Below are 25609 nucleotides of genomic sequence, written 5' to 3' on the forward strand. Positions count from 1 at the left end.
ATCTGCAGAACATCAGAGAGTACTTACTGCATCAGGCTCACAGCTTTCATTTGAGTAACAGCATATGTGCAGGTTTGACTTAAAAGACTGTAAAGGGTGGAGAATCCACTGTACTCAGTTTAGTAGTTTAGGTGGTAATTATCCTTGCTACTAATAGTTGCACTGTAGGAGTGTAATTTTGCATCCTTAGTTTCCGACAGTTGCATCTCAGTTGGAATAATTGGGGTTTTTTTCTGCAAGATTGAGAAACATCTGCCGTCTGAAATCTCTTCTGTGTGTAGACATTCACAAAACCCCGTGGAATTACCTGTGGAATTGAGGGCAGTGCAGTTCTTTAATAGTTCAGATGCAAGTCAGTTGATGCCATTTATGTATGCTTTTATATAATACCTGGATCAAGGAATATTATTAAATGAAAGAAAACTATTTTGGAAGTTGGCATTTGAATAGATTGTTTTTAGTCATTTAATGGTAATCTGAAACGCAGTAACATCTTTGATGCTTGTTGTGCTTTCCTGCAGGGCAGCAAAGGACACTACAGATATCACTGGCAGAGCCACAATGTCAAGCACAGTGGAGTGGATGATATGGTCCTTCTTTCCAAAATCACCGAGGATTCCATAGTGGAGAACCTAAAGAAACGATATATGGATGATTATATTTTTGTATCCTTTATAGTGTTGTTTTTAGTGGGGCCTGTGGACTTGCTCAGCTAATGTGAAACTAATTATATGTATTTGATCTAAGCAGATTACTCAAAGATGCTGAGCATTTTATGTGCTAGTTCACCTGAGATTACACAAAGTCTTTGTAAACTGAGCTAATTTTGAGGGTTGAAATTAAGATCTGAAAAATTATTTTAAGGTATTCTTTTTGATATTTGGAATTGTTCTTGTCGTTGTTGAAGGTAGGCCTGTAGCTCCACATATTTATATATCCACATGGCCCCTGAAGCTACTGCAGGAATGCTACTTCTGAGAGCATGAATTAATAGGTTTAAGGCATATATATGTGTCTTGATACCATGTTGTCTTCTATACCTTCCAAATTCTAATGATTCCAAAATAACATTTCTTCCGTGACATAATCCCCTTTACAATTTATTCTGGAATGTTAATACCGTGAATCATGGGCTGATGGAAACAGGTGAACATGTTTGCACTTTAAAAATTTTTTTTCTATGGTTAATGAAAACATGACATATTTAAATACCTGAACATATAACCTAACAAGAAAAACATATTTCAGCACCAAAGGTTTGCTGCTTTTTTAAAAACTTCATATGCAAGGAATTCTTTGAGATAAGAATAGTCACTATTTCATTTTTAGCTTTCACAATATAACATGAGCTGCAATAATGAATTTGGTAAACACTAGTCAATATGATTATGTACTAGAAAGTGGTACTCTTCTTTCTTCTGCTGCTGTAGTCAGGTTTTCATACTTCCTAGTTGTATCTGGAGAATAGTTTCCTTGAAGAACTTAACTTTTTTTAGCAGAAAGGGAAGGAAATACAACATCTCCCGGATATTTCCATATATTTGTGAGGTTAAGAGATAAGTATCAGCTCAGATACAGGAAAATTAATGTTGCAGTTGTGATGACATTTCCATCCCAAACTCTGGAGGTTTTTAATGCATGTGTGCACATGGGTTTGGATCCTCTGTTCAATAAAGTAGCCCACCATTATTAAGTTTGCCTTACAGAAACATGATAAAGTTGCACAATACTTGTCCAACTAGTATTGGGGCAAACTATAGCACTCTTCCTGTTAGTAACATGAGCGCTTTTGTCCCTGTGGAATGCTGCATCTTCCATGCAGTACATTCACAAAGTTTTCAGTGCTCTGTGCTGAAGAAATGGTTTTATGCCTTTTTTTTCTTATAAAAATAAGTGAGATGAACATGGAGGTGATCTTTCTACTGAAGCAGGAATAAGTATGTTTTCCATGGGGACATGGTCATGTGAGGGATCAGAGTCTTCTTTTAAAGCATTCTAATTCCTTTGTGTAGGGAGAAAATATTCCTTTTTGAGTTCTGCAAAGTCTTTCCATTCTAAAATGGAGATCATCTCTTGAATCTTTGAATTGTTTGTATGTCCACCCATGAATGAACATTTCTCTGTGCTACATTGTGTAGAGATTACCGAATCATTCCAGAAAATGCTGTCATTGTTTACCAGCAGAAAACTGTCCCTTCAGATGTTTATACTGACACAATGAATGCTTGATTTATTATATTCAAGACCCAGATGTTGTCACTCTTCTTTGAATTAATTTAAAAATCTATGAAGAAAACATTACAAATTAACAATACAGAAATTATGTTCACTGAGTTATACTTCTTCTCTAACATGTTACCATTTAGTCCTGTGGCATCACAGTAATAGATTCTTACATAGAATAATCCAGCAGGATCAATTTGTTAATTTTCCAACTTTTGTACAGAAATCTTAGATAGTAAGTTTGCCTATGAAAAATTCCAGGTTGTTAAATGAAACATGCACTACAACATTCTGGACTTACTGACATGGGTACAGTGCTAACTCCCAGCTCAATGAACCAGTACTGCCTGTAAAGCAGTATCAGGTGTTTCGTACATGTATGCTGCAATTCTAATTCCAAAGGTTTCTAAAATATTTTGTAGATGTAGGTAGAATGCAAAACATTGAAATACTGTCACTCTAAATGTTGCAAAAAAGCTTTCTGGGACTAATAATAGCTTGAAACTGAGTGTCATCTTATAGGGCAGCCTGCAGGAGAAGACTCCTAGGGACTGTTTCTAATAGTTACACTCATAAAATTACACCACGTACTGAATTACCTAACTCCCTCATCTCCCCCACTAGTACACGCAGCTAAGTAATTGTCCAATTTAGCTCAGTAGTGGCTGTTTCCATCTGACTGAGCATGCTCAGCACTTTCTCTGTGAAATCAGAATGTGTCATATTCTGCACAGGTCAAAACAATCTTTTCTAACACTGACAATACGACCTCCTCCGTTGCAGAGGAGGAAAACAGTCTAAATATGCCATTTCCTTTCTGTATTTTTATTCAAGGTGTGTTGTGTGTGTGCCTCTAATACATGTTTCTATACTTAGCTTGTCCTAAAATAAATATTTTGCTAATATGAAAGTATCCCATTGAATGATATGTTTATATTCTTGTAAGCCTGATAGTTTCATTTTTATTAACAATTGTTGTAAGCTCTGGGTTTTTTACTATTATTTGAAGCTGTGCTGTAATATACAATAGATGGAAAATTTGTTTTGTAGTCACTGGTGGTAAGATAATACTTTGTGAAACTGTTGTTACCTTAACTTCTTTTGGTTGCAGACATACATTGGCTCTGTATTAATCTCTGTGAATCCTTTCAAGCAAATGCCTTATTTTGGGGAAAAGGAAATTGAAATGTATCAAGGAGCAGTAAGTAAAGCAGTCTAAAATGTACTGCAGTATTCAGGGGCATGTAAAAATTATTCTACATCGTTAAACTCTTGGATGCACTTGTTTCTGGGTTTTGGTATTGTTGTACTAGCCTGGGAGAACTTGGCTGATGCCCATTACCATATATTGAGTCTTCAAATTGAATTCCCTGGAATGTAGGATATGTATTTCAAGAAAATGCTTGTACTGATTAACTCTAATCCATATCAGGTTTCTCTCCTTGACACGTCCTTCCTCCTGTAAAGGCAGTTTTTAAGCTATAGTATGCTTGAAGTGTGGTGCACAATACAAAATGGTCACTAGTGGATTTGGAGGCTATGACTTGAGAACTCTCACACTGGACAAGAACAATAAAAAATTGAGATTCCAAAATTAGATGCCACTTTTGAAAATACAACTGGAAGAGTGAGTCAGCACAAGGACATTAGGGGCTTAAAATTCAGTTTCCTGCTCTGTTTGAGTTGGTCGTGTCCATATATTTGGGAAACCACTCTGTTTGAATGGACTCAGTGGATGAAAATGAGACATACAGCACCAGGCTCTGTGTAGCGGTTTAGGTAGTTTATTGTTAGCATATGACCACTGGTGGAATAGGCTTAAATTATGTGAGTTTGTCTTGGACAAGTGATATATTTCAAGCACAGACCATTTTTAGAACAGGGTGTTTACAATAGTTTAGGAGAAAATTATGGATGAGAGAAAGATCAGTTACAAAACCCAGAGACCTTGGCTTGTTTTTATTAAATGAACAAAAAAATTCCATGGGAAAATTCAGTATAAAGTGGAATTCAGAATTGTTTTTCCAGGAAAATCATTCTTCCCATTTAAATAAAAATTCATATTGCTCTTTCTGCATTGTTTAATGCTGTGTTGAAACATTATTCTCTATTTCCCTCCTAGGCACAATATGAAAACCCACCACATATTTATGCTCTGGCAGACAGCATGTACAGAAACATGATTATTGACAGAGAAAATCAGTGTGTCATTATTAGGTAAGAAGAAAATCTGTAAAAAATTATTTAATCATCTCCTTTTGGTGTTTTAATTTTAAGAAGCAGAAAAGTTTAATTTTTATTATATCAATAAGAATCTTCTGTGTCCATGTCCACTGCACATTTTGGGGTTTTCTAGGATAGCTAAGTACTTTCTGACCCTCCCTTTTGTTGTGAAATCATCAGTGAAATCCTGATGATAGCTTAACCACAATAAATCTCTTTCTCACATAGCAGCTTCATGCCCAATACCAAAACTGCAACAGCTTGAATGACTACATGAGAGAGATGGATTAACAACTTAGCAGCCACAGATACTGTTAAATCCAACATTCTCACGTTGACTGCATTTACCATACTTTTAGTTTTACCACAGTTTTTAGTACTGTTTTTTTCCCACCCTCTTAAAATGAGATGTATTTTTGTTCCTTTTGGAATTTTGCTTGCATTCAGTCAGAGACAAAAGGAGGAGAGAGGTACTGGAAAATTAATTTTGTCTTCATTATTAAACTCTATTTTAATTATTAGGCTGAGGGAATTCACTATAGAATTATTACTGAGCTTTCTTAATGACAGGCATTACATTTCACAGTCAAGGCGAGTTTTGGGTCCAGAGGTATGCTTTGTTTTCATCTGTGGGTTTACGGATGGTGTATGATAAAAGAAAGTGTGCAGAGTGCAAGAACAGCAGGACATTTGAGCTGGTACACTTTACCTCTTCTGACTTTCCTTCTTACATAGAAAACTTAAGATGTTCACTGTAGTGCACGTGGAATTTCAATTTACTTGTGGCAGTGGTCTCCAAAGTGGGGTGCATGCATCACAGAGGCTGTGCAGTGAAATCCACTGGGATGTGGGAAGAAAATATTAGACCTCCAGTAGTAGGTAGGTGTAATTCCTAAATAGATGAATTATATATATACATTGGGAGTGTGTGCCAGACAAGACATATTTTAATGGCATGTGAGATCAAAAGTGTATGGAGACCACTGGCCTATGAGACTTTCCCAAGAATTGGGGAAAAAGAAAGAGGAAAAAAATTGAAGGGAAACAGTCATTATTTTATTATTAACAGCATTTCTTAAGCTTTCAGTCATTTCTCTGTGGAAGACGCTGAGAGGCATCACTATGAATTTAACAAAAGAGAGATTTCAAGACTGAATGTTTCCTTTGTCCAGGGGACCCCCTCTGGTCTTCTCACTGGGGTGGCTGTGTGCCCTGCAGTGTCACATCCCCAACGGGACAGGCTGTAAGTGGTGATCAGATGCCATGTGACTTAGTGCACTCAATTCCTTAGGCCAGAACCTGTCAGGAAATGGCAGGTGGTCACTGATGTTTAAGCTTAAATGCCCTTGCACCAGCCACTTTCTAATTTAATGTTGTTGCAGGAGTATTATGAACTGCGCTTAGTATGTGGGTCATAGATGTGGAGGTGCTCCCTGTGCAAGCGTTCCTGTACCTTAGTGAATGATCCAGTGTGAAAATAGATTTCATACTAATACATCTCACTGATGAGCTGCTGTGAAAGCTTGTGAGCAATAATTATTTCAAAGTTATATTCGCTGTTTTGTTTCTTTGAATCTATGCCTGGGGGTCATCCAGGCAGAGCTTTCCTGGGTAACATGTTACAATGGAAGAGTGCACAGGTGTGTCCCTCTCATTATCAGCAAAGTGTATGTAGGTATGTAGAAACTGTTGATTTGATATGTAGGAAGGTCTCCCAGGCATTAACAGTTTGCTACATTGAGCTGTGCTCCTATAAGGGCTCCCTATGCTGGGCCCTTGGCTAGAGCACAGTGCCATATGAAACAAAATGCCCAGAGCTCATATTCCTGTCTCTCGTGTATCTGAATTGTTCCCTGAGCTCAGTATTCCTTTTCGGAAAACTGTTGCCATGGTGAAGTTACTAGTCCCGTTTAGTCAAATTCAGACCTGTTAGGAATGGGTAAAATCAGCATTTATTTTGCTTTTTGAACAAAGTAACATCCCAGATCCTGGGATGTTTCACATGAAGCTAAATTTATAGTGAAAACCTTTTCAACTGTGGTGAACTGTGATTTAAAAATATTTTTTTTGATCCAATGCTAATGCCCTAAAGTGCAACAATGTGTAGAGGGTCACATTTTTAGAATGCTGAGGTGCAGACTTACAGGTTTAAATTCACGTGAGAATTGTTGTGCTTGAATGATGGATGACATGGTTTTTGGAGTGTCTGTGTTTTGTCTGTGCAGAGTGAGTTTTCTCTCAGTGTGCACACAGCCTATTCAAAAACTGCTGGAATTAATTGAAATCTACTGCAAAATTGAAATAAGAAAAACCATGTTTGCCAGGGACATTTCAGAGAGTTCCTCTTCCTTTCTACACATTTATTTTTCCTCTGATTATTCTTACTACAAACACTGTAAAAACAATGGATGAGACTTACAGGTAGTTTTCATGATGGTATTTGATTTTTTGGGACACTTAGAAATTATTTTTATGAAATGGAGTAGCTCAGCTATTCACAAAAATAATTTTGTTTGGTTGATATTTTAATCCTTTTGACCACATTTCATTTAAACTGTTCAGATACATCCTGTATTTTCTGATTTTAATGTCATCACTATTTCTAACAACTAGAGCTGGCTTAAGAATTAAGTTTCTTGAGGTTTGGAATTTGTTTGTGTATGTTTTATTTCATAGATGAGAAGGCACTGAAATTGCTGGCAGAGTAGAAGCTCCCAAGATGCTGTGGATCTTGAGTGAAATGAATGTTCTAGCTAGCTTCATGTCTACTACCACACCATCAGTTTCACTTAATAGCTTACAAGGACTTTACCACATCTGCCCCTAAACTGGTGATTCTCAAAAAATTGAGATAGAGCTCTGCCTGTCTGTCTTCAGTTCCACAGAAGTCTGCTGAACCTAAGCAGTTTCAAACCAACCTTTGCGTTTCAGTGAACCATAGTTTTTGCCACAAAAATTTGTCCTGTGGAAAATGAATGATGATAACAATATGGTTATAATTAGGTGCCTATTTGATTTTTCTGCTTCACAACTAGTCTGAATTTGGAGTGACTTCACTGAAAACCCCTGGTGGAAAAGAAGGAACAGAGCAAGCTAGTACAGAAAAAAACACAGGTTTTTCCTTCTTTTCCCCCTCAAGATGCCATATTTCCCCCCTAAAGAAACATTTGCAAAGACAGAAGGTAAGAAATAAGGTCTAGGCTGAACTGATTCAGAGTCAGATCAAAAAGGCTACATCTGGCTTATGGTGCACATGGAGTCTCAGGAATGGAGAAGCAAGGATGATGGGGAAGGGGTTGGTGCACACCTGTGTTGTCCTACAGCATGTGGTTTGGGCACCTGTGGCATCTTTCTCTGAACCTATGAGGGGACATGCATTCCTAGAGACTAGACATAGATTTCCAGGCCGGTGAAGGAAGGTCCCTGCAGTGTCTTGCTATAGCAGGACCCTGTGTCTCTGTGATGGTCACACACCCTTTTGCCAAGATATTTAATTTCACAATTCCAAATAATGCATTTAGATGCTGATAGACAAAGCTCATCCCTTCAAAAAGTTAGTGAACGAAATATGAAAGCAGATCCAAAAGAGAATACTGTTCTCTGAAAGGCTGAGGAGATACCAACCAAAAATAATCTTTTAATGTGATAATACTAATTTAAAAAGAAAAACTGTTACCAAACAACCTTTCCAGAGCTGGGGAAGCCTGTTGCATTAGTGGAGTAATTGCAGCATACATGTATATGCATTAAGAAAATTACATGTATGCATGTATACATGCTGAGGAGCCATGAGCTGTTTTGAATGGCTAACCTTGTTAAACAATGAAATTACTCATAGGCTGGATTCTGCCTGGGCTGAATGCGGGTGCAGACTGTGGTTAGGTGGGAGGAGGGAGCAGTACCTGCTGTTTTCTTCCCTCCTTTTGTACGCATCGGGCAGAATTACGACGGAAGTTTACTCATGAGTAACACAGTTACGCGGGAGTTTGATTTCTTATTAAGCTTATGTTTTACTGAGGCATGATATTTAATTTAAGCCTCTCTTGAACCAAGCTCATAAATGTTTGCTACATCAAACTGTTTGCATTTCTTCCTTGCTTGAAATGGTGGTCCTTCCAAACTAGCAACAAGGAGTTGTCCAAACAAGATCTCAGTTATGAAGGATTGTCTGTTGTGGCTTTTAGTTCCTTGTGGATTATCACTGTCCTTTATTTAAGAGAGTGGAGGTTATGATTAATATTTTTCTATTATGTAGCAACAAATACGTTTCTTCTGAGTGTTCTTAAGGTTCTACCTTTCTATAAAGTTGAGGACTTTATTTTCACTTTCTTTCTGTGATCTCTGCCAGAAGATGTTGCAGTTGCTTTAAAGCAGACTTTCAATCCTTCTTGTTTGTAGTTCTAGTTTACTTTTTACATCCATGTGGCAATGTTTGACCACAGTAAAGCTATGTATGACTGCATACCTGAAAAGACAATACATCTTAAATACTACAAATATATGCTAATGGAAAGGTCACTTACCACCCAACTGTTTTTCATTAACAACTCATGTCTATCTTAAGTCTATTAAGTTCAAAATTTAATATGAGATTTCTAGTCAGCTTCGGTAGCTCAGCTTTCCAGAAAGACTCAAATTGACTGATTGTTCTAAAAAGTCTGTACAGATTCTAACTAGAAATGTGGTTGAATTTTAATGACGAAATGGTAGAAACATAAGTCTAACGCAGTAAGAAAAATTAGGTAAAAGTTCTGGTTCAGAAGGGAAAAATATTTCACTGAAGTTATGCTACTGAGGTTTCTCTGAACTTAATTAGAGAAAAAAAATTTCTGTATAAACTGAAAAGTTTATCCAAACACAGCAGAGTATTTTACATATGCAGTGTTCTTTACTGGCAGATCTAAGAGTTCTTTATAAATATTTGTTATTAAAATTTCTACATTGTCTTGGAGATGTAGATAAGTATTACTGGTATTGTTTTATGGCCACGGATGCTATATTAAATGTCACTCAGAAAATTAATTTTAAAGAGAAGGATGAGGCTATGTATCGACTCTTGCTTCTCTCCTCTAATCATTGATTATATTTCCTGTGGGAAGGAAGGAGCAAAAGATCTTCCCCCTGCGTTAGTAGTCTTATTCTGATTTCAGGTAAGTGTTAATTGCATTTGCTGAATAAAATGTTACTTTTCTGAAGAGCAAATAGTGCTAGAAGAAACAATATGTCTTTCAAAGCATTAATTTTTTTGTTAGTGATCGAGACCATTTGATGTTTTTATTTTTAGTAAGAAAAGTCTCTGAGAAAATTGTTGGTACCACAGTCCACTTACTTTAAGCCATTAAAACAATTTTTCAACCTTTAAAAACCTCTGTACTTCCAACATACTTAAAACTACCAAGCTGGAAAATGATAGATCATCTTCTCAAAGTAATTTTAATAGCTGCACAGTGGTAAGACACATGTGAAAAAGCTCCTGTGTGAGAATCATTCGGCACGAATGCCACAATTTCCCTGTTACAGCTGGCTACCTGAGCTTTACTGGGGGCGAGATACCATCCCATCAGATAAAGTTACTTCAGTTCATAAATAATGCATCATCCTGTCCTATTCTAGTTTAATTGAAGCAATTTACTGGCTTCTGATCAATAAAAACGTAAAACTGAAAAAAAAGTGTATGCCTGAATAGATCTAAAGCAAACTGTGAAAGGCAGTCTTTGAGCCAAATTCATTTAATATAAATGACCACTACCGCTTATATTGAAGCTGAGACTAACAATAAAATGGAACTGTATTCCTCCAGGTCAATTTCTGTGGCAGGCGCTATGGAATGAGAAGCATAAGCCACACTTAACTAGAAGAAAGAGGAGAAGGATAATTTATGCATCAAAGAAAATCTTACAGAAATGTTTTACATTTTTACTGGGTAATAAATAATACCTGATCAAATTAATTCATTGTTTGGCCCCCAGTCCTCCTCTGTACTTAGTTGAAAACTGCTTATATCAACTCAAGTGTATGATTTGGTTTAGATTGGTTAGTCTGTCTTGTTTTACAACAGGATAAGCAAATTTACTGTGAGAAAATTTTGCAGAAATGTTATTTTAATTATTGAACTATTGCTGGTTTGAACTTCTAAATACAGTTTGCCATCCAGCAAGCTCTGCCTGTCCCTGTGAATATAGTAGATACTAATAATAGAGGCTTTCTTCTTGATGCTTAGGAAAAGATGACTCAATAATAAAAATCATGGTCTGCGCTTCACAGATGAGATGATCAAGAAGTGTTTTTTTCCATTTCAAGTTTTCTGTAAAACTGCAGTCAGGAGAAGACAAAAGCATGAAAACATTTCGGGGAGAAAAAAAAAAAAACCCTTCAGTATTTCGGTACTGTTTGGAAGCTTTAAAGATATAAAGAGCAGCTTGGCAGTTTGGGGAGCCTTTTCAAAATTAAACCTTTGGAAATGTCTCCATTACTTATGCTGATAAGGAGATATGAGTTGACATTCTCAGCAAGTTGTTTTCCTATGCAGGACATGCTGATGTTTCTCTGGCAAACAGAGCTAATATTTGTGCAGGAAAAGATGTGCATTTGATCCATATCCAGGAACAAGTAGGCGCAGGATAGAAGAGTCAGCAACATCCACTGAAATTATTCAGGAGCTTAAAAGATAGCACAGATTTTCACACAAGCAAAGAAATATTTCAGACCTTTATGACATTGAACCAACATCTGTGTGTTGGTTTTTTTTGTATTAGTATAGTTGTCCAGGTCAGGGTAAATTCATTAAGGTCAAAGCTGACTTGCACCAAGATTTTTGTAAGTCCAGAGGAATTCTGTTGAAATGAAGTTAGCTTTAAGGTATGAATTAAAGTGTGGGGTTGGATTGTCTGGCATGCCAATCTTCTTTCCGTCTTGAGAAGCTTACTAATTGTGAGAAGGCAAATCTACGGATGTTGTAAATATTATTCACCATTGAAGTGAAATACTTTAACGGAAGGAAGGAATTGTGAAAGCTAGTATGGAATATTAAGACTCCTTGTACCCTGTGTCAAGAGGCATAGGAACAGGAAGGTAGTTCTTCCGTCATTCAGGATGTGATTAATGATGTCTCATTATTTCATTCAGGAACCCCTAAAACAAAAGGCTTCTGAAATGAAGTAGGTATCTGGTGTGGCATTCAAGCCTTGGATTTTTGAATAATTTTTTTTGTGTTAAGATCTGAAATCCCACTAAATTTAGATGGGAATTGAGTTCTTAACACACTTGTTCTCTTTTGAGCATCTTGGTTTAAGTATGCTTATTTCTCTGTCTACATAGTTTTGTGACTTTGAAGTCCCATAGAGATTCTGGTGTCCACGTAAGATGATATATTCAAAATGATTTATTCACAAACATATCCAAGTACCATGCTACCATACTGTATCACAATCTATATATTAGCAGCTTACCCAATGTAAATATGGTGTATATTTATTATTATTCATTGTTAAAGTACCTAGTCTTGGTTGAACAAGATAAATCTCAAATAACTCCAATAACTCCATCCTAGGGTTATTTAAAAACTAACAAGTGCATTTTTGTATTCCTTTCTTTGTAGTGGGGAAAGTGGTGCAGGAAAGACTGTAGCTGCTAAATATATCATGAGTTATATCTCCAAAATTTCTGGAGGTGGCCCTAAAGTACAGGTGAGTTGATATAGAGTAATACTGAAGTATAAGCATAGACTAAAGATCTACTTCAGAGGTAGAATAGCAAAGGTCTGTCCTGGCAGACAGTGGCAGCCAAGAGGCACTCTACTGGAGAAGCTTGTGGGGTGGGCAGCTAGAAGCCCTCAACAGCAGAGGGACAAGAGTGAACTGCTTGCTTGTAGATTGCTGGGCTGCCTGTGTGATGGGAGCCATATGAGGGAGATCCACAGGTCCAGAATCCTCTCTGCAAAAAGTTTTGTAGCTCTCATGCTGAATTACATCTACAAGCTTTATTTTTCAGTTACAGGGTAAGAAGTACTTTAATTATTGTTCTTAATCAGAATAAGAACAACAGCCAATCTCCTTTTAGTAGGTGTGTGGGACTTTTCCTCCTGTTTTGGTGTTCTGTTGAGAACTGAACTGATACTCCAGGTTTTTTTACTTCCATGAAATCTCCCATTTGTATGCATACGTCAGAGAGCCAACAGCAGGAACATAATCTTGAATTATGAGGTTATCTAGTCAAAATTAGAGTATTTGAAAGCTAGCTGAAGCAACAGATAGTTGCTTTTGTTGTTAACTATACTATTAATGTCTGCTATATCTGTCAAAACCTGTTAACTAAAGCTAATTGAATTAGCCATAAAAATTCCCGTAATGATGTCATTCACTGACTGACAGGCAGTGGTAAACAGGTAATAGCTGCTTTTACCAGTCTACTCTTTTTGAGTGTTTAATGTCAATTTTTGCTTTATTGCAGTCTATAATGTCAAGTATGTTCTTTCTGCTTAGTTTTGTGCAACAGTGATACTGGGAACATTGCAGAGAATAATTCAGTAACCAAGAGAGTGATCCAGAGAAAGTATGCGTTGTGTTATTTTTGGAATAAATACATACATAATTCATAAGTAAATATTTTGGTTTATTTAAAAGATTCCAGCTTCTTGTACAAAATTAAAAAATATTCTTAGTGATTACAGAGTAACAGTTGAAGAAGTTGGTAATTTGCCACGAGCATTTCACATAATCACAGCTTGGAAGGGACTTCAGGGATCATCTAGTCCAACCTTTCCAGGAAGAGCGCAGTCTAGACAGGATGGCCCAGCACCCTGTCCATCTGAACCTTAAAAGTGTCCAACGTGGCACAGTCAACCACTTTGCTGGGGAGATTATTCCAATGGTTGACTGTCCTCACTGTGAAAAATTTCCCTCTGGTGTCCAATCGGAATCTCCCCAAGAGCAACTTGTGTCCATTCCCCCTTGTCCTCTCCATGTGAGTCCATGTAAAAAGGGAGCCTCCATCTTCTTTGCAGCTCCCCCTTAAGTACTGGTATACAGTGATGAGATCCCCTCTGAGCCTCCTTTTCTCAAGGCTGAACAAACCCAGTTCTCCCAGCCTATCCTCATATGGCAGGCTTCCCAGTCCTTTGATCATCTTGGTGGCCCTTCTCTGGACCCCTTCCAGCCTGTCCACATCCTTTTTGTATAGAGGGGACCAGAACTGTACACAGTACTCCAGGAGTGGCCTGACAAGCACTGCGTAGAGTGGGATGATGACTTCTTTCTCCCTGCTGGTGATGCCCTTTTTGATGCAACCCAGCACCCTATTTTATTTCTTTTGAAATAAAATTCAGTCTTCTCTTCATGACCCAGCATGCATTGGGCTTGTTCCAAAGCTAATATCTTGTCCATACTTCCAACTTCCAGGATCAGATAAAGATACAAAAGTAACATACTTTTTTGCTTTCTAAGACAGCTAGGTAGCAGCATAATTGATCCCGAAACAGGTTGCTCAGGGACTTGCAGATTCCTAAATTTCATGCTGCTCTGACTTCATTGGTTGTGGTTTCAGACCCCCCAAAATATTTAAATGCACATGTGTAAGAAGAGAATTGTTTAAAATCAGGATGATGAAAAAACCAGATCAATTTATTGGCTGTGTTGCTTGGCAGAACAGTGAACAAAAGGACCGGTTTTTAGCCTCAGGCATTTTGTTCAATTTTGTAGGATCTTCTTCAAAAAATAGGATCTAGAAGCTCTGGAAAAAAAGAAGGTTAGATTCCATTCCTTATCTGTTCCAGAGGATTTCTTACAGATGCAGGTTTTCTTGCTTTTTTAATATCTAATTTAGATGTAATGGTTTTCTAGAAAATCTGTAAGAACTTTAAAAAATGTCTGTTTCTATTTCTTGTTTCCTAAAATTTTAGCACGTTAAAGATATTATTCTACAGTCCAACCCTTTACTAGAGGCCTTTGGGAATGCAAAGACTGTACGAAACAACAACTCCAGCAGATTTGTAAGTTCCTCTACCTTAGACATTACCTAATTCTTCAAACTTCTATGCTTTTAGAGAGACGTTATTCAGGAGTGTAATATAAATTGACTACAAATGAGGTAAATCTAAATAAAATATAAAGTGTGTTTTAAAATATAATGTGTTGAGAGGCCTGTACTTCATTCTGTATAGGTTGTACATTTGTTTCTCTTAAAATATGTACTGGTACAATTTATTTATAAAATGTTTAGTCTTCAAGCAAATAACTTGCCAGGGACAAACATTCCAGTTTTCCAGATCAGTAAAATATACACAGTAATATATGAAGCAGGGATTATTTTCAGTCTGTCAATATAAAATGGTCAAGATAATATTGTGAAACAGATGTTGTGTTCAACAGATAACATACTGTTGTGTTTTTAGAAGTTACATGTAGGCTGTACAAGTTTGAGATTTGTGCCTCAGCTAACATGAGCATTAATGCAATTATGTGTCTCTGAAAGAAAAAGATAATTGCTTTACCTTGCTTTCGAGCAGAACACTGTTTGCTGTTGGTCATAAGTCTCTTAAATTTACTTCCCATATAAGGCAAGCCTTATGGTTTCCTTTCTACTTAGCAAGAGTCTCAGCAGTGAGAAGAAGCCACTGACTTCCTCTCTATGTTTGCATTAACATATGACACTTACTATCTCAAGTCTAGTGCTGTGTAAATGCAGAAAGAAAGATATGTTATCACATTTCAAGAATCTAAGCTTAGGTTATACCTTGAGGCAGCTGTGTCACTGCATCCATAAAGATTAAATATCCTAGTAACCTTCCTTGAGATACAGTACAATTGTATGGTTTCAGGTTTGTGTTTACCAATCATTCAACAGCTTTAATTATTTATTGCAGGGGAAATACTTTGAAATCCAGTTTAGCCCAGGTGGAGAACCAGATGGAGGGAAAATCTCCAACTTCCTACTGGAAAAATCTCGAGTTGTAATGAGGAATCCTGGAGAGAGGAGTTTTCACATTTTTTACCAGGTCAGAAGTGTATAGGTCCTTTCTGAGTTATTTAAAATAACTAGGACCAGTTTTTCCTTTTGATGGAAAAGTAATTCTCAACACAGATTACTGAATGCATACTCAAGAAGGTAATGTGGATATCACTGGGAAGCTTGACAGCATGTTAAGACACCATCTAACATAGACTTACCTAGCTGCCTTTCAGCTCCAGAACAAAAATACTCAATATTTCAAAGGCCTTGCTTGGAAATTCACTGTGAACTCCCATATAGAAAAGTACAGTAGAATATAATGGAAAATAAGAACTTTCCAACAGATTCTTTTTAAACAGCCTGTGTAATTATACCTTCTGCTCTGGAAATCCATAGCACAGCTTTGAAAGAAAGATTTGATTCTCAGTTAAGTTTTCTAGGACATTAGAATAATATCATTTTGTTCAATCCTCCAAGCATCCCCTCTTTGTTTTGTGTTTCAAAAGGCTTTTCTGGCCTTCACTGTTCCTTGACATACGAGTTCTTTATCTGCTGAAGTGCTGTTGATCAAGGTCTACAAAACTAGAGTAAAGGCAGCGCATTGTATGTGACTGTAAGCAGCTTCACATAAAGTTGAAGTGCCATTGCCAGGATGAAAAGCTGAGTTGGAGCTGGAATTGCTCCAGGAGCTGTGCATTCTCCTCTTCCAAGGTATATGAACAATTTGCACTGTACTGCAGATTTTAATCTGTGGCTTGGAGAGGCTTTTTGACACAGGATTTAAAAGTCTATGGGGTTTTGACTATTCTCTTCTGAGGTTAGTTTGTTAATTCTTTCCTGTTGCAGCCATGTCTGTGCACAACTACTAGGTTTTACATAGGTCTGAGGAGCCTCTTCTCTGGCATCACAGAGAGTACAGGAACCCTTTTTTTAAACTACTCTGTTATTTATTCTTGGCCCTGTTGGCCTAAATGATGCAAAGAGGTGTGACCTAAGCCATTCTTCAAACCCACATAGTGTTGGAGCAATTCAAAACTTGATTAACATACACCATAATGGGCATAAGGGACTTGGCCTCACAATGTGAGTCACAAATAATGCTTTCTTAGTATGTTCTCTCAACTCTGCCTACCTTTCAGTAAGCATGGAAAATGCGCTAGGGATTTAGATAATACATTGCAGATTGGAAAACTTGCTTTGTCTTTATGAGGTAAAGATAATAGAAGGCATTCAAGTCAATCACAGTTGGTTTTGGGTTTTTTTTTGCCTTTTATTAGCTGTGGAAGTTAGAACTAAACCATTCATGGGAATGGGAATGAGAATCTGGTCTTTTGGGGTAAACAATTAACAAAACATCGGAAGGATACATACCTGGCACAGCACTAGCCATATCTTTCCCAGTAATTTCAGGCTCAGCCACCTTTCCGACTCATCTCTGCTGAAGATGGTTGTATGGTACCTAATTTGGGGATTTTTATTCTGCAGCTAATTGAAGGGGCCTCCTCGGAACAAAAAAGCAGTCTTGGCATTACCAGTATGGACTACTATTACTATCTGAGTCTCTCTGGGTCCTACAAAGTTGATGACATCAATGATAAATCGGATTTCCAAGAAACACTGGTGAGTGTTTTATGCTATGGTATATGTGGTGGATACATGTTCATTTCACTGTCCATTTGTACCAGTGACATTGATGTATTAATGTGGGAGGAGAAATTAATGTAGATGTAACTTACTTTAATTATATTTTACCCTGAGGAGGAGGTATGTTACCCTTAAGAGGTCCTATGTTGCAGCATAACAATCCTGAGGAGGTAGATACTTTGTATAGAATTGCATTCTGTTTTCTGTTTGCTCTTTTTCAGATGGGCACAAATTTAATGAAATTTGAGTGCAGATAATACGCAGTATGAAAAATGTGAAAATGCAAACATAGTGAGGAACTTCCATTAGAAGAAAAATATGAGTGTGCCCTGTTTTAGCTGAATTCTTAGTGGTGACTGATCTTCCATGCCTATTTAAAACAGTGCAACTGAAAGGCTGGGGAAAGGGAATTAGGAAGCATGGATCAGGGATCTTTATCCAGTGCTGTTGCCAGTTCATTGTGTGACCTTTATGCAAATCATGTCAACTTGCTGATATCCTGTTATTAGAAATGTACTATTTAAAATAAGAGTATTAACACACCATCTTATTTATATACGTAGCACATTTAAAGGCTTAAAAAATCATTACTGTTGTTTTCTAGCTAATTTGGTGTTTTAGAAAAACAGTCAGTTGAGAAGACATTTTGTAAGTTACCATATACTCTAGACTCCAAAACCCAGTGTTGTTGTGGATTATTTTCTAGTAAGTGGCTGAAATTCACAGCCTAAGCCAGTCAGACTGTGCTGCTTTTTAGAGTCATTCAGTACAGCTTCACAGTTCTTAATCTAAGTGGATAAACTGTCTGTATAGAAGGAATAAAATAATTGTCTCTTCAGGTCATGGTTTCCCATTTTGCAGTTAAACTATTTATTTTTAGTGTGACGCTTAAGAGCAGGTCATTGTTTTTCAGTAACTTTAATTTTTCCAGAATTTATTTTGCTAACACATCTTCTAAATAGTGTAGATGCTTCTGTATTTAATTAAAAAAATACAAAAATGTTGAAGTAGGACATCTGGTACCTTTTGAAACTTCGGTGCAGGCTGTAATTAAATGGATTGCCTTAGGTGTTTGAACTGTTTTGAACAACTCAAATTTTTAACATCATAATTTTAAAAGGACTTCTATGAAAAAAGTCATTGAACAGATTCTCTGACTGGATTTTTTTTTTCTTCCCAGCATGCAATGAGTGTGATCGGGATCTTTGCAGAGGAACAGGCATTGGTGCTGCAGATAGTGGCAGGAATACTGCATTTGGGAAACATCAGCTTCAGAGAAGTTGGCAACTATGCAGGAGTGGAGAGTGAGGAGTGTAAGTACCTCTGGAAACTGTTCCAGAATTAGCAATGGGTTGAAACCCAGATGGCAAATGTGAACTGCAATCTTGAGCTGCTTATCCAAACACAGCGCATCATTTCTTATAGTGCAAGGCTGCTAATTTAGATTCTCTTCCAAAACCAATGGTACTGAGGCCCCTCTTTTGTGTTGTACAATGCCACTGACTTAACAGCAGTGCAGTTTTGCATTCTGAATTTAAGAAATCCTTTTCTAGCCTTTGAGTGTGAAATAATAGAAGCTGTGAGAAACACTTTCAAGCAAACTTGAACTCTGCTGCTTTCAGTGCATTGGCATGCATTCATAAACACACCTGTTGGTTATGTGGTTTGTCTGACCTCATTGGCACGTGAAAGCAGCTACCAACTTGTGGAGTATCCTTAGTCTCAGGTACACAGGCAGCACTCAGGCATATATATTTGTGTGTGTGTGTGTGTGTTTGTGAACATGCATCCAGAAGAGGTGCCTTGAAAATAGAAATTCAGAATTGAATTGGGATGCAGAATTTACATAATACAGTTCTGTTCCCAGACTCAAATTTCTCAACCCACACCTCATTATTAGCTATATCTACTGTGTAACTATCTCCTCCTTATTTCCTTATCCCCAATGCACTGTCCTTGCATCCTTTACCTCTTTCTGCTGTTTTATATCAGCTAGGCCCACATCAGCAACATGTTGAAAGATTAATAGATCTTGAGTTTTAAACATTTTTGTCATGATTTATACCTTGCATCTAATGTTGATTTTATACTACCTTGATAGTTTAAGGACAGAGTGGATAAGCACAACATCTGTAGTAGCATATACATATCTGTTCTCTTAACTCTTATTTCAAAATGGTCCTTATGTTTAGGAAAACTACAGTTGTTTCATTTTAGGCAAGTTAAATATGAGTAAAGTATCTTGTGCAGTCAGCTTCCCACTCAACTGTATTAGTACTCCCCTGCTATTTGTTTTAAGAAATTGAGAAATAAAAAATACTAAATTTTAACCTTAATTTCTTAATTTGTGAGACTAGTAAGTGAACTGAAAGAAAAACATTTTGTGGCATTTTATACATCCAAAGAAAAGTATAGGGTTTTTTTAATATGCCTTACAATTCCAAATGAGCTACTATGCTTCCATTTAAATCACAGTATTAAATCTTTCAATGAAATCAAGACATTTAATAGCCAGACAAGATACAGAGTGTGTTGCATCAAAAAGTAACAAACTCAAAAGACATGAGTTGAAAATAAGTTGGTAAATGCTATTTCTGTGATGAGCCATGTACACCATATTTCTCTTGCTCACTGGGATATAAATACAGAAGTTGTGTATGAATAATACATTGAAAAAAATAGCAAATATAGAACTTATTCATAAACATACTGCATTTTAAAGAAGCCAGAGAAGAAACAGCAATGTCTAGTACAATTTCTGCATTATGAAGTTGAAATTTGGCTTAATTTCTCTTTCAATTAATCTTCCCCCTAGTTTTCTGTTTGTCCTAGCCAGCTAAATACTAAAGTGTTTGTAGCCTGGATAGCCACAAAAGATAAAGCACAATGAAAGACCACCACTTAGTCATGCTTTGCCTAAGTCTGAAATAATAAAAAGTTCAGGAATGTGGTCAACAGCGTTCTTGTTATAATATAGCCAGTTGCATAAAAACATGCAAAGGCCATTCTTCAAGACACCAAAAACTCTAGTCTCTTACTCTGAGTCAGAATCAAATCTATACAGACCATTCTTGGCAGATATGTAGACAACTACTTCTTTAAAACTGCCAGTAATTACTCCACTATGTTACAGTGCTTGATTATATAAATAGTTGAAAAAAGTGTTCTCATTATTTATTCTAAATCTTCCATCTTGCAAATCATGCCAAATACTGCTTGTTCTCTCCTGGATGCAGAAAACAATTTACACCATCCCTCTTGACACTTGCATTGTATTGAAAGATTTGTTTTGCACTTTCTGAAAACCAGTGAAGTGAACCTGGTCTTTTTCAGCTTTTCTTCACAGGTTGTATTTAAAACTGTTCCACAGATCATTATTGATTACTCTTTGAGGATCATTTTTTCAATTACATGCATATCCTGCTTTGTAGTAATTTCTAGACAGCAACCAATTTCTAACTCGTTACTAGGTCCCTAACTAGGGAAAATCATCAGGCATTTTAAGGATGTGAAGTTATATCAAGTCATGCTCTGCTATTCTTCCTTTATAGTAAATCATTAGCACTGTGAATGAAGAGTTTCTGAGGTATGCATGGTGGTTCTTATCATTGTACTATCTTTATAAATTCTTACAGCAGTATTGGTTAAAGACTTATTCTGGCATCTTGACAGTACACGTGAGCATATTTATATTTGGTCTGTAATTCTACTACATTCTTTTCCATTTTAAAGCAGATGATGTTTGACCTTTTTGTGTGCTCTTCAACCTGAGTTCTCAGTGAGTTACCAGAGATGTTGCCAGTGACTCAACTTTGGGTAGTTGTGTGGTTCCTAGTACCCTAGGGTAAACTTAATCAGCTTCCTGATGGTAATAAATCAGATTTCAGAAAGCTGGGCGTTACTTGCAGTTTTAAAAATAATTTTGGATTAATGTTCTGAGGGGTTTAGCGAAATCATGCCGTGATGTTACAGATGTGTAAAGCACAAAAGGCTGCTGCCTTAGTGATTATTTTACATCCTCTTCACACCAGTAAAGTAGGTCTGAAAGCAATGGAACATGGAGGAAACACTGTTAAAGGATTATGTGGTTTAGTGGAGGTGCAGTACCAACTCCAAGAGCTGCCCTTGGGAGCTATTTCCATGTGCTTTCAAGCAGTTTCTCTTTTTCCATTCCTTAAGGTGTGTGACACCTGCAGCTAACATCTGCACCATGTGCTAAGAATGCAGGGAATACTAGACTTGTGGCTGCTTATTGCACAGGTGTATTTTCTGCTTTACCTTTAAACAAAGGACACCAGAATTTGCAAAGTACTTCCAGCTAACGCATTAAAAAAACAAAAGCAAAAAAAATGGCAAGGCAGTTGAAAACTTGTAATATCCTGACTTAGGAGAAGAAGAAAGGGAAAGATTATTAGGAAGCAGATAGCGTATTTTTAGTATATTTTAAACATTTCATGTTTTAACAAAAGATTTGCAGTGGTGTCAATTTTATTTAATGTGTGAGCTCTATGTTTTATTTCCATCTGCTCCAATTTGTTTGAACCACATAGTTCTAAACTATGACCTAGGCCAGCATACATGTTCAAAGGACTGAAGATACAGAAATAGCTTGACTATTTTACTTCAAGGTGGTTTATCTTAATTGAAATCCATGAAAGTAAAGAATTGAAAATGTCCTTGGGGAGCTTAAGGAAGTTTTAAAGACATAAATCCCTCATTTTTTCTTTTTAAGCTGCATGCCCATGAGGTTTATTACCACTGATTGTTATTAGAGATACAGCTAATATTTTTCCCTTCATTCTATATTGGTTTAGTCTGTAAGTCATAATCCAGCAACCTCAGTCTCTCTTGCAGTTTTGGCTTTCCCTGCTTTTCTCCTGGGAATTAACCAGGACCGCCTAAAAGAAAAACTGACCAGCAGACAGATGGACAGCAAGTGGGGAGGCAAATCTGAGTCCATTAATGTAACGCTAAATGTGGAACAAGCCTGCTACACCAGGGATGCACTGGCCAAGGCCCTTCATTCCCGTCTTTTTGATTACTTGGTGGATGTAAGTTGGATTTGCTTGGTTCTTCTGAAGTATCAAACAAGTACAAGTACACTAGGAATGTTCCTTGCAGTGCTTTTCTTGCCCATTGTTTCTTTCACCCAGTATGTTTTTTTGCCTAAACCTTAGCAGCAGCACTGACCAGTGCAGTGGGAGCACAACCACAGATATCTAATACAAAGCACTGATTATATGACAAATGCTACATTTTCTTTTAAGCAAATGAGCTGTGCTTTCAGCACTGTCTCCTGCCACAACTGTCCCAAAGGATATTCTGACATCTCCTTCCTGACAGCATCCGTACTTCTCTAAGTCTTAGTTTCTCCTACATAGTTGAGCATTTTCAGATGAGCAGAATTAGTGGGTTGTGGTCCCCGCTCTCTTAACACCACTGTCCTGCAAAGAACCCCTTCAGTATCCTGATTTTGTGGCATTTGAGCAAATGGTCAAATTCCATTCTCCATGCTGAAGTACTCTCTTGTTCAGAATAAGACCCTGGGCTGGATTGGTGGGGTAGAAACCTTACCTTTGGCCACAGGTGCTGGCTAGATGAAGCAGAAGTCTCCTCTGTGGTGGCACTGCTAGTGTCTCTGAAGTCTCCCTCACCATGACTGCTCTGTAATTCCCACTCTGTGCTTGTACCAGCACTGTCTCTGCAAAGTAGAGAAATACAGAAAGAGGTGAAAAGATCCATGGTACCATCTGCAAAATGCATCAAATATCAGACTTTCAGGTGTTCCTTTTTTGTTGTCTCCTTTTCTTTAACTGAGCCAGTTATACCAAAGGTGAAAGAATTTTACAAACAGTAGATCCAAAGGCTCACTAACCTGGAAAACAGGATAGTATGCTGTTCATTTCCTACCCGTTAATAACACTTTATTAAAAAGGGAAAGTAAAATACAGTATTACATATATTTGTATTCTATTCAAATATGTTCTTTTTGAAGAAACCCAATATTTTTATATAAAGATTTAAGGATGTGGATATATCTTTTAAATATATAAACTATATTTTATGATTTGTTTCTGTTTTATTAGTCCATTAATAAGGCTATGGAGAAGGACCATGAAGAATATAACATTGGTGTTCTTGATATTTATGGCTTTGAAATATTCCAGGTAGGGCAATGCAATACTTGGGGTATGAGCTGATCTGACCTGGGAGAGGTTGTTTGGTGGTTTGGTTTTTTTTTCTTTTGTTTTTATTTGGTTGTTTGGTTTTGTTTTTTTTTTTTGGGGGGGGGGGCGGGGCGGGGCGCGGGGCACGGCGCGGAATCCAAATCCTGTGGCCAGAATAAAAGCAAAAAAAACTCCAACCCAGCTTTATGGACATTGAGTTCTCACTGTTAATGTCTCACTTAATAAACACAAAATACTGAAGAAACTTCAAAGAAACTAGGTCATTGATCTTAAAAGAAAGTTCTGAGATTACACAAAATGTCTATGAAGTCAGCAATCCATCCATCATTGACAGTGTTTCTTTGAAGCTTATTGCCAGTCTAAGAACTAAGAATTATTGTATGTAAAAGCATGAGACTAATTTTTAAACTGTTTCCTTTTCTATAGAAAAATGGTTTTGAACAGTTCTGCATCAACTTTGTTAATGAAAAACTACAGCAGATTTTTATTGAACTGACACTGAAGGCAGAACAGGTAACCAGACATTTATTATTTTTTAATTCATAAATGAGCTATTGCTTTTTCAATAGGTGGAAAAATTGAGGTTTCATCATCTGCTTACAATAAAATTTGCCTTGTTAAGCAAGAAAAAAACCCCAACCCTTTGTCTTTGGCTAACCCTAACACTGTAAACCACAAAAGCTACATTTTTTTTTTTCTAGTACAGTGGTAGAGAAGTGAGTCCCTCACATGTTGTACTAATGCAGTCATATGACTCTGCCCAGACTTGCTGCATATTCTGACTCACTGACAGAAATGGAAAACTGCAGCTTGGTTCCATCCCTGTGCTTTCATTGGATAGGACACACTGTTAAATGGGAATACTTCTCTTCATTTCTTCCACACTATTTTATATATATATATGTATATATATGAATGAAATAGACTATTGAGAGAAATAAAAAAATAATTCTGAAAGTATGTGCAGTTCTCTGCTCACAGTCTTACTGCAAAATGTCACTTTACATGAATGTAAGCTTCTGCATGGGAGGGCAGACAGAATGTGGCTGAGACGGAAGCATTGCGTACGGTTTGAGCTCAGGCCTGGCACGAACTTTAGGACAATGTTTTCAAGAATGCAGATACACAATTGCTTTTGTATAAAAGTAACTGATCATTGCAGCTGAGCACACAAATGACCTGCTACATGTCTAGCTGAACTCATATTTATGCAACTGTGTGGGTCAACTTAATAAAATTTTAGGATAAATTTTTTCCCCAGTCAGTGTCTACATGTTTTTATGGTTACAGTAATTATGTACAGAAATAAAAAGCAGAGCTGTGTCTCCATTTCAGGTACACTTCTAAATGGGTTGTTTTGGGGGTCTGATCATATGCCTGTCACAATCTCAATTTTTAAAATAGATTTGGATATGCATGCTTCGGTGCACTGTTAAGATACTGTAAAAATCACTTTCTTACTGTTTGCGAAGTGCTTTGACAATAAACGCACTGATGAATTATTCCTGCTCTTCTCAGTGACTACTCAAGGGCTATGAATGACAAAAGAATGTGTGGGGAGAACAGAGAAGCTTGTAGGCAGGAGAGAGCTAGATTTAACTATCATTAGGGTCATTTCTCCCACCTGTCCCCAGTCATAGATTTGACAAGTCTTTCTGAACATGAATAATGCAGAGTTTGTGTATACATAGTGCATTCTAAATCTAGTACTATATCCACAGTGCAAAAGAATACTTGCATCTTTCTTTTTACTTAACAGGAAGAATACGTGCAAGAAGGAATTAGATGGACACCAATAGATTACTTTAACAACAAAATAGTGTGTGACCTTATAGAGAACAAAGTGGTAAGTATTTAGAACAAACAGACGGGAAAAACAACAAGATTATTCTATAAAATATTTGGGCAACTGCTTTGCTGTCAAGAATGTTCATAGGAAAAATGCAAATACTGTTGTTTAGCTACTGAGTCATACAAAGCCTATATATAAATCTTACATAAGATGTCTTGTAAGAGCTGTAAGATACCTAATCTAAGATCTCAACCAAAAAGAGATGTGTGACTAAAAAAATACAATGATGGAAATTTAAATTTTATCCACCTAAATTTATCATGAACTTCATGACATGTCCTGCTGTATATCAGATAAGGCTGTGTCCCTGGGAGATGTATTTTAGTTTGGGGAAGCTAAAAGACCAGCTTCCTTTGAGGTACTGTCGCTACTTAAGTATCACAGAATCACAGGTTGGAAACGACTTCAGGGATCATCTAGTCCAACCTTTCTAGGAAGAGAGCAGTCTAGACAAGATGGCCCAGCACCCTGTCCAGACGACTCTTGAAGGTGTCCAACGTGGCACAGTCAACCACTTTGCTGGGGAGATTATTCC

At 37.1% G+C, this 25609-nt stretch overlaps 1 protein-coding gene across 2 annotated transcripts in view; it reads left to right on the forward strand.

The window, feature by feature from the left end:
- MYO1E (myosin IE) overlaps positions 1-25609 on the forward strand; it is a 100358-nt gene that overhangs the window by 36303 nt on the left and 38446 nt on the right. For both annotated transcript variants that reach the window (XM_075100227.1, XM_075100226.1), the window contains exons 2-13: positions 522-665; positions 3335-3424; positions 4346-4440; positions 12044-12131; positions 14342-14431; positions 15305-15436; positions 16876-17010; positions 18215-18347; positions 21889-22085; positions 23121-23201; positions 23649-23735; positions 24982-25068. In XM_075100227.1, the coding sequence (XP_074956328.1) occupies positions 522-665; positions 3335-3424; positions 4346-4440; positions 12044-12131; positions 14342-14431; positions 15305-15436; positions 16876-17010; positions 18215-18347; positions 21889-22085; positions 23121-23201; positions 23649-23735; positions 24982-25068 (1359 nt within the window). The remainder of the gene's footprint in view (positions 1-521; positions 666-3334; positions 3425-4345; positions 4441-12043; positions 12132-14341; positions 14432-15304; positions 15437-16875; positions 17011-18214; positions 18348-21888; positions 22086-23120; positions 23202-23648; positions 23736-24981; positions 25069-25609) is intronic.

Source organism: Phalacrocorax aristotelis, chromosome 7 (genome assembly GCF_949628215.1).
Source record: "Phalacrocorax aristotelis chromosome 7, bGulAri2.1, whole genome shotgun sequence".
NCBI lineage: Eukaryota > Metazoa > Chordata > Aves > Suliformes > Phalacrocoracidae > Phalacrocorax > Phalacrocorax aristotelis.